Below are 12,360 nucleotides of genomic sequence, written 5' to 3' on the forward strand. Positions count from 1 at the left end.
AACATATTCTGTTTCGAACTGCAATAAATTTTATATCAAATATAATACTTTCCGAAAATTGATATACCTTTTACACTTGGCGTATTGTCTACTGATCTCATATTTAATTTTGAGCCATATAATTGATTTTTTAATTTTGAGCCATATAATTGATTTTTTAATTTTGTGTATTTTTTTTGTAAAGTATAAATAAAATTTTTATAAATTTTATAAAAATTTATATAAATTTACTTAAGTTTTATATAAATTTAATTCTTTTATTCTATGTTTATTATTACATTATTGTTCCATGTGAGTTTGAATGTAACATGTGATTTATATTTGTTAAAACTTTATTATTTGTTGTTTTTTATTTGTTAAAACTTTACACTTATTGTTTTTTAAAATTCTTTAATTTTTATACATAATAAAATTTAACTTTTATAATTATAACTTGTATTGTTGCAGGAAGGAAAAGAAACGTTAAGTAGTGTCAATGCGACTGGTTTAGCTATGTTGTTTAGTGCTGGAACGTTTCTTTATGTAGCCACTGTACATGTTTTGCCAGAATTAATGACAAGAAATAGTAATTATTTACATTTATCAAACGTCGAAGGTACAACGTCATCTGCGACTGGACTTAAAGTTAAAGAAATATTGTTCTTAGTAATAGGATCATTTTTACCTGCTTTGATTACAACTGGACATCATCATTGATTAAAATAAGTACTATGTAGAAAAAACTTATTTACATCTAATATTTACAAAAATTATTATTTTAATTTACGAAGCTTTATTTTTTCTACCATAAAATTTTTCGATTATAAAAAATACTATATTCAAGATCAATACATATATTAAGAAAAAGATAAGAATCACTAATAAAAAAAGATGTGTATTCTGCAATAAGAGATCTATTTTTTTATAAAGATATGATTTTGATTATTAAAAAAATTATAAGCATTTAAGAGATGTATATATAATACTTCTAGACTATTCGAGCAAATCTGTTAGACTAGTCACTTTTTAATCATAATACGACGAATATATTTGCCTTGTATTTTACATATTATAATAATAATGACATTTTTTTACATCAGTACTGTGTATTGTGAAAAACTTACTTCTTTTGTTTAATATTTTACTGTAAATAAACTATAATTTTTTTAAATTTATATATTACACATTACATTTTTTAAATTGTAAAAGTATAACCTTAAGATTATTTTTAGTAATATACATATAATAGTAAATTTTTTATCTTTAACTAAATTTTCTCTTAAAAATTTTGATAGTAAATTTATAGAAATTATGTGGGTAAATATCTTGTTTAGGGGAGGATGCTCCAATGTCTTTGATCTTGACATACGTTGTCAAGGTCATCACCCTCAGTAACGCTTATAAGGTTTTAGCCGTCGCTCGTTGTTTACTAAAAAGTTACAAAAATTTTTTAAAATTGACGTTTTTTGCAATTATTTTATCAAATATTGAAAATTTAAAAAAATGTTTCAAATAAAACTTGTAGGTCTCTTCAAAATACACATTTTATATCCTATCCATTTTTATTATACGTGTGATAGTTTTCGAGAAAACCAACGATAAAGACTCTAAACCTTATACAATATTAATTATAACATAATATATAATATAGTCCCACTGTATCCGCGCGTACACTTTCCTACCCACACAACAAATGGGTTGGGTTAGGTTATTTTTTTTTAAAGTGGAGCCCCCCGCAGGGGGGCGGAACTCACTGTGTCCGCGCGTAGACTTTCTATGCGTGAAAAATGTATACAGAGGGTTCCGCCCCCCTGCGGAGGGCTCCAGTTCCAAAAAAAATAACCTAACCCAACCCATTTGTTGTGTGTGTAGAAAAGTGTATGCGCGGATACAGTAGGACTATATTATGTATGATATTATAATTAATATTGTATGAGGTTTATAGTTTTTATCGTTGTTTTTCTCGAAAACTATCACTCGTATAATAAAAATGGATAGCATATAAAACGTGTATTTTGAAGAGACTTACAATTTTTATTTGAAACATTTTTTTAAATTTTCAGTATTTGATAAAATAATTGCAAAAAACGTCAATTTTTGTATGTAACTTTTTAGTAAACAACGAGCGACGGCTAAAACCTTTTAAGCGTTACTGAGGGTGATGACCTTGACAACATATGTCAAAGTCAAAGACATCGGAGCATCCCAAACAGGATATTTACCATTATGTGAAAAAAACCGATAGCAAATGTTTACATAAACGAGAATGTAAATAGTTATATGTAATAAAATTTGGGTAAAAGTGCATAAAAGGTTACACTTTTCCGATTTTCTTCCTACTTACATATATTGTTCGGGGAGTTGTTCTGAGTAATTCCCCGCAAGAATTAAGTGGGGGACGGCATTGGTTTAGGAGATATAACAAAATGAAATTTCATATTTTTTATGCTGTTCCTTTGGTTTTATAAAGTGATAATACCAACAGTGAGGTTTGTTTATGTCCTAGTAATGTATACGACACATGTGTTGTCAAAGTTCAACGTATTACTGCAAATTATTTATTTTACATGCGATTCTCTGTTGAATGAACCACTTGATATTAATCTTTATTAATGACATATATTTTCAATATTTTCATACATACACACACACACGGGGAAGGGGGTACAAGGGGGCCTTCGGTCCCCCCTCCCGCACCCACCCCGTCCATCTCGGTTCGCATATACGTTATAAAACAAAGCAAAGTTCACATGGGTTTGCAACTTTCCACGGATGGGGCGGGTGCGAGAGGGGGGCCGAAGGAGAAAGGCCCCCCTTGCATCCCCCCCCCCCCCGTGTGTGCGTGTGTGTGTGTGTATGTGTGTATGTTATGAAAATATTGAAAATATATATCATTAATAAAAATTAATACCAAGTAATTCATTCAACAGTACATATATCCCTCAAAAAATGTAAACAATAACTTTTTCCGTGTCGCACAAATTAGTAGAACGTAAACAAACCTTACTGTTGGTATTATCATTTATAAAACCGAGGGAACAGCATAAAAAATATGAAATTTCATTTTGTTATATTTCCTAAACCAATGCCGTCCCCCACTTAATTCTTGCGGGGAACAACTCCCCGAATAATATATGTAAGTAGCAAGAAAATCGGAGAGGTGTTGCCTTTTATGCACTTTTACCAAAATTTGTTATGTCTTTATGTGAAATACACGAAGCAATTTATCGTACTTTTATTTTTTCAAGTATAAACTAACGTTTTGATTCGTCTTACTCGAAAACAAATTAATGACTATTAATTCAGTTTATTTTTTCTTTGCACTGTTGTTCTTTAAGTGTATATATAAAAATGAAAAAGTACTGCCATACATTCTTTACTTTGATATCTACTAAAGGGATATATATCTTTGTATCATTAAATTAATCAAATCATACTTTTTACTTAATATCTAATTAGTAGTACTGCTTTATGATAATGTCATAACCCAAGACACTTACCTGGAAAGGAAAAGTAAATACATAAAATTAAGAAATAAGAAATTAAAATCAAGCAAACAAAGCAAAGTATTAAAAGAATTAAATAGAAAGATTAAGAAAGAAAAATAGGACGTGACTAAAAAGAAAGCAAGTCACGGTCAAGCTAAATAAGCATTACGACATCCGAGCACGGAGCACGTCCCGCGCCCGACCCGGAAAACCTCATCCTTCCACCCTCGAAATTAAAGCGATATATAAACCGATCGCGGTCGCTCATAAGAAAGTAGCTAATAAGAGAGCCGCGCGTAAATAAGTTATCGACCTATCTACACGGTTCGTCCACACGACGACCGAATACGCGAGCTAACAGAAGTGTGAGAATAGTGTAACAGTACGACCGAAATATATTCTTTTACTAAACAAGTACGGAGTGTGTTTATTTGCTGTCTGAGTTCCAACTCTTTGGGCGAATATCCCGGAAGACCCTATCCTCACGGCACGGGCACAACAAATAATATGGAAAATTCGAAACTCATTAATTGATTACGCAAGTCACTGCTTAATCTAAACATATGACTACATATTTCATTACTGACAAGGCAAGGTCTATGGAAGTGTTCCCTCCAATTTTGATGTGGTTTGAATATGTTGTAGTTTGCAAAAGGTGTAGTTTAGGAGACACGCATTTTTTTATATGTGCTCTTACGGCCGTTAAGGGAGTGAAACACCCTCTTGAAGAAAATCGATTTTTATATTTCTGAGCAAATATCGTCGAAATGATAAGAAATATAGAAAAAAAGTTTTCAATAAAAGTTTTATGATTTTCAATATACTTTAAAACTGCATAATAAAATTTTTCGAAAATGTCATATTTTTCGAAATCACCCCTCTCCCCTTCAATTTTAAAAAATTTTAAAATTGTCTTAGTAAAACTAATATTGTACAGTAAAACTAGTATTGTATAGTAAAACTTACAGCACATTTAATGACAAAATCAACTATACATATATGATAAAGTTGTATTCCGAGATTATATTTTTCAGAAATAAGTTAGCTCTATAATGCTAGACGCGTGTCCCATTCGTATGCACTCATGGTGCTCGCTGACGACAATTCTTTCTTTGCAATATCAGACACTCGCCGGATCTCTCCCCGCACCAAATTACCGATCCTCTCCCAGTCTTCTGGGAGAAGAGCAGACTTCCCGGTCTGCGTCACTGTCTGGGCGTCGCCGTGGCCTTCTCCCAGCGAAGACGGTGACGCAGAGGCCGCCTCCGCGACCTCCATCGGTTTAGGGGCGGCGGTGGTGGGCTCCGCTGTTTCGACCTCCGCAACTATCGAGGAAGAAGACTCCCCGTCAGGCACGCAGGTGAAAGGCCTCAGCATCACCTCAAGCTCAGCGGGGGAGGCAACTTGGCATCGCATGACCCTCCTCCCGTCTGAGTCACGGCCTGTCGGGTCTTAATAGAGACCTGTGTCCAGAACTCCCGTACAGGTCCCCTTTCCGCAATTTTAGCAGCCGCGTCTGTGAAGGGCTTAATCGCCTTTACGGCCTTTTTACCTTCACGGCAGACCTCATCAAGGACCTCCTCCAGGACTTCTGCATAACCCATGATGATCTTCATGGCTGCCCGAAGGTACTCCAACATCTTGAAGCACCTCACGGGTTCCGTCCTGCACTCCTCCATCCTCTCCTCCGCGGTGCCGGCAATCGCCCTCGCCTTCCCAAGAGTCTTTGTAGAAAAGACGTCCTCACTCAGCGTCTCTCGCGCGCCGGCCATGGCAACTGTGAAGGAGCAACATGAATCTATGACGGCAGTCACCAGTTTCCCCAAGGATTCCGCCGCCAAATCCTTGGGTGGCCCTTCGCATGATGACGACCCGGAGGAAGCAGGGACACCCCCCCCCGTCCGTGCCGTTATGCGGTATCCAATCCCGCTCGCTTCTTTCTCTTCCTCTTTACGTCTATCATACTTTAGAATTTGGTGCACTCTTAGCCAGTTCCTCATCCTGGGCCTTACTGGCATGGTTGGATTTGCCGGGGACAAAGTCCTCGCCGGCATCGCCCCAAAGAATCATCGGAACCGGAGCCTTCCCCACCACGATAAGTTGGTGCACCACCGGAGGGGCAAATATAAAATAGGTACAATTACATACATTGATTAATAATTAACTTATCTCTTGATATATCAATATATATTACTTACAGATGGAACCAACCTGACACTTCTAAGAACGGGCCCTTCAACGTTGCCTGTCTTCTTCGTTCTTTTCATAACAGGAGATTAGCCCTTTCTGCAGATAATCTACGCAGAGCTCCACCTCCTCACCAGTGCCATGTTTCTTAGGAAAATCCCGAAGCCTGACAGCCAGGTCTCTTCGAAAAAAAGCCTAGTTCGTTCTCCTCGGATTCCTACGCTTGATCACTTCGGGCCTGACGTTTCCGAGCCCGAAGTTGATCTGCCTATGATCAGGGAGTGAGGTTCATGCGAGACCCTCTACTTCAAGATTTCAACACCCAAGCCCATGGAGCACAGATTGAGGTCGAGGACCTCAGTTCTCCGCGCAGTCAGAATTGTCGGCTCGTTATCTTTATTCAGAATTTCTAGGTCCGTGGCTGCCAAGTATTCCAAAAGCCTCCTTCCTCGTTCGTTGATGTTGGTGCTCCCCCAGACAGTGTGATGCGCGTTAGCATCGCAACTAACCACTAGCCAATCTTTCTTACAATGGTCCGTTATTCTTACCACTGGTTCAGGCGGGAGTGAGTCTCCTTCTTCGTGCGGGAAATACGCAGAGCTCACCACCACTCTTCTAATTTCTCCGGTATCAGCTTTGGTATAGTCGACCAAGACCTCTACCACATCTCTGGAGTAAAACTCTGGCATTAATTGCCCCCTTCCAATCCCTTGATAACAGCAGTTCTAGGCCTGAGTTTGCCTACATGTTTAAAAAGACGTGCGCACGCCGCGTAACCCCTAATACATCCCTTGTAAACCCAAGGTTCTTGTATTAGACAGATGTCTGTGTGCATCACAGCCATGCTCTTGAACAACTGAAGCGCCTTTGCTGTGATGCAAGTTAATCTGGGTACATTCCATCGTTACCATACCTACTTTATGGAGGGAATGACTCAGAACGGACCTTACCTTGGCCCTTTCCCTCCCTCTTGCTATGAGGCCTGTGTAGATCTACAAAGACCTGATCGAGCCCGTAGCTTAACCGATAATCCGCTGCCCTCAATTTAAGGACACTGGGTTTCGGTACTCCGAGAAAGAGGTTCCTCCCCAAGGGGAAAGCCCCTACATTCTCGGCGAAGACATGCCAAGCTGCAGTGGAAATGTCAGGATTTTGCCTCTCCAGCAATCCCGGAACCTCCGCAGGCACCAGAGGACCCGGTACCCAAACGGTAGCCGTGTGTCGCTTTTGAAGCGCATCCATGTCCACCACTTTGAGCCTGGCGCCTTCCTAGGGTGAGATGTGCCCAATCCGCTCAGTGAGCCAATTGAGCGCCATCTTATTCTGCCCCTAATCACCACGGCCCCGCTCCTAAGAACCGCAGGAGCCGCACGGATCCCTGTCAGTTCCCTCACTATAGATCCCCTTAGTAAGGTCAACTACGCCGGAGTAACCAATCCCTCAGGGTAGTTCTCTATCATAATCGCCCTCGTCAGAGGATCAGTGGTCGCCGCATAGCACCCAGTTTCCTGAGCCCTCGGCCTCTTCACCGCTCTTTCCGCCGAAGGAGTATCAGCAGAACCTAGCACTTCTTATCGGTGTGCCCCTTCTGCCTATCCCTCAACGGAGTAACGAGAGCCCAGAGGGACAGGGAGTCGACCCGGAAGCCTTCTTCTTGTCTCTCCTGGTCCTCCTTTTCTCGGTTCCTCTTCCGAGGAGCCGATGCTTCGCCTCTATCGGAGCCGTTCCTTTCCGGAGCCCGTTCCAGAGCCGATCCCGAATCCCCAGAGGATGAAGGCCCTTGCGAGCCCTCAGCTTTATTCCCTCCAAATTTAATTTATGTTGTTCCCACGAGAAGCGAGGAAACAACAGTCCATTCTAGCAGCGCCCCGCTTTGTCCGGGCAAGGCTAAATACTCTGGGGTTTCGCTTGGTGCCCCAGAGGCATCGCTCGCGACACTGCTCTCCCAGTGCCACGCAGCCTTCGCCACGATAGCTCCCAGCTTGGTTAGGGAGTTGATCCGCGGCGGCAATTTTCCCAGCCCATTGTTTGGGGTTTTACGCCCGCGGAGCCGGTTATAGTTTGTCACTATCCAGAGTCTACCCCGGCGACCAGTGAGCCTACTCACTAGAAGCCGGGGGGCACCTGGACGTCTTCCTATCCGCCACTTGGAGACGCGTTCGGTAGATAACTCAACCTCCGGGTTGTATTACAGTTATTAGCAACAAAGATAATATTTTATTACTTATTGTTAATAGAACGTATTAATACATATTTGTTACAAGTATTTTCCAAGCTTTATAAAAAATAGCACACTGTTTTATCACATATTTTATAATAATTTAGTAAAAAAGACAAACACCTAAATTTTGAAAAAAGCTAGTATGAAAAAGCAATAATAATAATAAAAATTTTTTTAAATTGATACATGCATAATATTATATACGCACACGTGGAGTCGACGACGAAAATGGACCGTCCCGAAATCCTGGAGAAAAAACCGATATCGCAAAGAGAGGTGCGAAAAACCCCGCTACACCCGTGCGCGTGCGGCCCGGCGACGCGATAGCGTGCCGCGAGGTGATTGGCCGCGCGAAGGGCCATCCTTCGCGAGCGAGATCGAGCGGTTAATCGATCGGCGTCGGAAAAATCCCGACAGTGAGACTTGCACAGCTGATCGAGACGCACGCGAGAAACCAGTGGGCCTATTCTGTAACTTTTTGCGTTATAAATTCGCTAATGAAATTTGCATTGCCCCGTAACACATTTTCGTTAAAAATGGTATTCTATAATCTATGTTTACACTTTGCGTTTATGAGTCGTCTCAACTTCGGGCATCTTCGGAAATATAACGCAAAGAAAGAAAGAACTAGAAAAAAAAAATAATATAATATGTTACGGACCAATGAAAATAAAGATTTTATATATGCATAGGTTAAGTTAGTCTGCTGTCTGCTTGCTAGCTGATGTGAGATTCAAGTTGCGAGCCCGTTATACTGGCCGTGGACGGGAGACGGGAGCGGATGTGTTTGTGGGTTTATGCGTGTCGTTGGCGTGTTTGAATTTGAATTTTTTGTGTTTCGCCTCTCACGAGGATTTTACTTTAACTCCTACAATTTAACTTCTACCTCAACAATTTATCAATTGTGTCATGGATTTGATGTAGCCCGGTGTCAGAAAAAAAAAGAAATCTATTCGTTTCGCATAGAAAAAGTACGTAAAAAAAATTTATTATTTATTGAATAATCTTAAAATATATATATAAATTATTATTATTTTGTTTTAGTGATCTTTAATTAATATAAGGATTAATATATATATATATATAAGGATTTAATATAAGGATTTACACGCTTGTTCTTTGGAAATTGATTACATAACAATGAATAATATGCAAAGTAAGTATTTATATATCTATTATGTTTTTTTCAGAATTATTAAAGTTTTCATATATATGTATATACATATTTTTTTGTATGTTATATATGTTGTGACCGTAAATTTTATTTTTGGTTAAAACCCGTGTACGCTTCTTGATACAGTTTTGGCCGATGGACTGGCCTACGGCACACCTTCGACGCGATCGCTTAGTTAACCGACGTTTGCTCTATCGAAACGATAATGTTGAGTGTCAGGCGCGAAAATTCGCGCCGTCTCCAATTAATACAGCATTCGCCTGATCCGCTCAAAAATCGTAAAACAATTACGATCGCGACGGCAACTAAAGCGGCTAGTCCATAGTTAAGCGGTAGAGGGGGGGAGAGGGTTGCGTAGGAGCGGAACGAGATCAAGAATCGATATCTATCACGCGAGAAAGTCTTCCGGAAAACAGACACAATTATTTCGTGTAGGAATAAATATATTTGACAATGATGAATAGAATGAATATAATACCCAAGAAAATTCTCGGTGTGGACGAGAAAACCTTTCTGAGAGTTATCCTGAATGCGACAACTAGACATGTACGTCGCACGCTCGGCGCATGTGAAGGGCGTGTGACGGCACGATGTCGCGGCGAGGGATATCGAATTACGCGTGGTTTCATAGGAATTCAGACTTTTTCGCGGATCGCTCGCGACTTGTTAAGGTCGTGGCGACCGTAGAAATACATTGTTCAATTATATATGGTAGGTCTCGGCCACGAATCGTCTGCTAATCACGCTAATCGATTTACACTAAAACGCTGGGAATATACGTAAACATGCGCGGCCGGCACGCATCGATCTCCGCCATCGATCACCACGGTACAGATTGCATGTGCTATACGGCGTATGAGATTCCTCTAACAAGCGGAATACGCAAGTTCGATATCCGTGTACACAAGATTGCATTCGACTAAATGACGTTACAATAATTGTTCCCGGATCGCGAGTCAATAAATTGCGCGAACGTGAAGTCGCACGCGACACGCGGTATATGAGCTCGCTTCCCGACGGATACAATTTTAACACGCGGCAACAAATTTCGACAACTGAACGATACGTCGTAATTTGGTAATACAATAATGACTATCGCCGGCGACTATTGAGAGAGACGTTATGCCCTTTTATGACTCAGACGAAATGCGACCCTCGAAATTCACAAAAAAACGATACGGCAACAAATACGCGACGGCGGAATATAATCTCCCCGTGAATCGCGACAACTAAAATTACAATAATTATAACAGGGCGCGTTCGTTCGAATCGTATGAGTTACCGGTTTGGCGGCCTTATAATCCTTCTCCCTCTTCGTCGTCCGGTCTTGCACGATGATCCTGGCTAGTCGGGTCGATAGGCCTGTCGTCCTCGATCGTTCGCCGAACAGTGACGAGCGTGACGGGACGCTTGCGGGAGACACGCCGGCGACATCGTACTTAATCAGGCCACTTGCGGCGCTATCGTGGTCCTTAGGACCAATCACGGCCGCTCCTTATCGTGTCCCGTTCGATTCGGGTTATCGATCTTGTGATCCTTCGGTCTCCGCGAGGCAACTTCCCGGTGCAGCTTCCGGCCGGCTCGGTCCGGTGCCCTTGGCTTCCCCGGACTCTATGGTTGAGCCCGACCTTCCAGCAGCATAGTCGGGGCTCCGATGTTTAATCTATCGGGAGTGGCCATCCCCTTGACCATTCCTTTCCGGTCCTTCGCTCTCGGTATGCTCCTGCAGATTTAAACCTTTTAACGGCACTCGATGTTTCCGCCGATTTATGAATTATTAGATAAAATGTACGGGCGTGATCTCTCCGCAGTCCCTAGCCTCCGCTCGCCGTCATAACCAGGCTCCTCGGACCCGCGTTGCTGCCGCCAAATTCGCAAATAACGCGCGAAAATAAAAAAGTAGATCTCGCAGGGCGTTCTCTCTATAACTCGAGGACGCAGGTCCCGCGAAAACCCTTTCTGATCGGGCCTTTCGGCCCTTGTGACGAAAGAAAACTTCACGTCACAGTATTTAATAAACACTAAGCAACAATATAATATAAAAAAATTATAATTTTTTATTTAACAATTATAACTGTTACACAAAATATGTTAATTGCAGTTACACATTGTTGAATTGGATATTATAATATTGATATATTATTTTGTTTTGTGTTTACTGCATATGTATATATATATATATATATATATATATACAGGGTGGACCATTTTAACCCATCCAGTCGAATATCTCGAAAACCAAGCCCGGGAGAGAAAAATGTTTCAGACAAAAGTTGTATGGCTTCGAGGGGGCCATAAGATGGTACCATTGGTTTGACCTTGAAAAGTCATTTGAAGGTCACGTGAAGGTCACTTCAAGTTTTTTAAATGGAATACCTTATATATTTTTACATATTCTTGTAACTCATCTCGAGAGCTTTCCAAAACACTTATGACAAAGTATTTTTTATTAAGTAGTTTTTGAGTATAAGGCTTCAAAGTTGCAGTATTTTGACATAAAATACAAGATATCTCGTAAAATATTCATTTTTTGATTATCTTACTCTAATACTTTTATGCACAGAATAATGAGACAAATCAATTGGTGTAAAGAAAACAAATAATTATGTTAAAGTAAAAATGTGTAACTGATAGTTGCAAATTCAGATTTTTACTTTAACATAATTATGTGTTTTAATTATGCCAATTAATTCGTCTCGTTATTCTGTGCATAAAAGTATTAGAGTAAGATAATCAAAAAATGAATATTTTATGAAACATCTTGTATTTTATGTCAAAATACTGCAACTTTAAAGCCTTATACTCCCGGGCTTGGTTTTCGAGATATTCGACTGGATGGGTTAAAATGGTCCACCCTGTATATTAGAATTAACATATATTATATATATATTATATACATATATATGTAATACAAAACAACATAAATTCTAATATTATAATGGTAAATATCCTGTTTAGGGAAGGATGCTCCGATGTCCTTGATCTTGACATATGTTGTCAAGGTCATCACCCTGAGTAACGCTTAACATAATATATAATATAGTCCCACTGTATCCGCGCGTACACTTTCCTACCCACACAACAAATGGGTTGGGTTAGGTTATTTTTTCTGGAAGTGGAGCCCCCCGCAGAGGGGCGGAACCCACTGTATCCGCGCATATACTTTCTACACATATACTTTCTTATCCACACAACAAATGAGTTAGGTTAGGTTATTTGTTTTGAAAGTGGAGCCCCCCGCAGGGGGGCGGAACTCACTGTGCCCGCGCGTAGACTTTCTATGCGTGAAAAGTGTATGCGTGGATACAGAG

General features: G+C 40.2%; 1 protein-coding gene across 1 annotated transcript in view; it reads left to right on the forward strand.

The window, feature by feature from the left end:
• Nucleotides 1–11,641, forward strand: part of Zip102b (Zinc/iron regulated transporter-related protein 102B) — a 44,484-nt gene extending 32,843 nt beyond the window's left edge. The window contains exon 5 of the mRNA XM_072901466.1: nt 448–11,641. Within this exon, the coding sequence (XP_072757567.1) occupies nt 448–696 (249 nt within the window). The 3' untranslated portion in view covers nt 697–11,641. The remainder of the gene's footprint in view (nt 1–447) is intronic.
• Nucleotides 11,642–12,360: the final 719 nt, after the last annotated feature.

Source organism: Anoplolepis gracilipes, chromosome 10, assembly GCF_047496725.1.
Source record: "Anoplolepis gracilipes chromosome 10, ASM4749672v1, whole genome shotgun sequence".
NCBI lineage: Eukaryota > Metazoa > Arthropoda > Insecta > Hymenoptera > Formicidae > Anoplolepis > Anoplolepis gracilipes.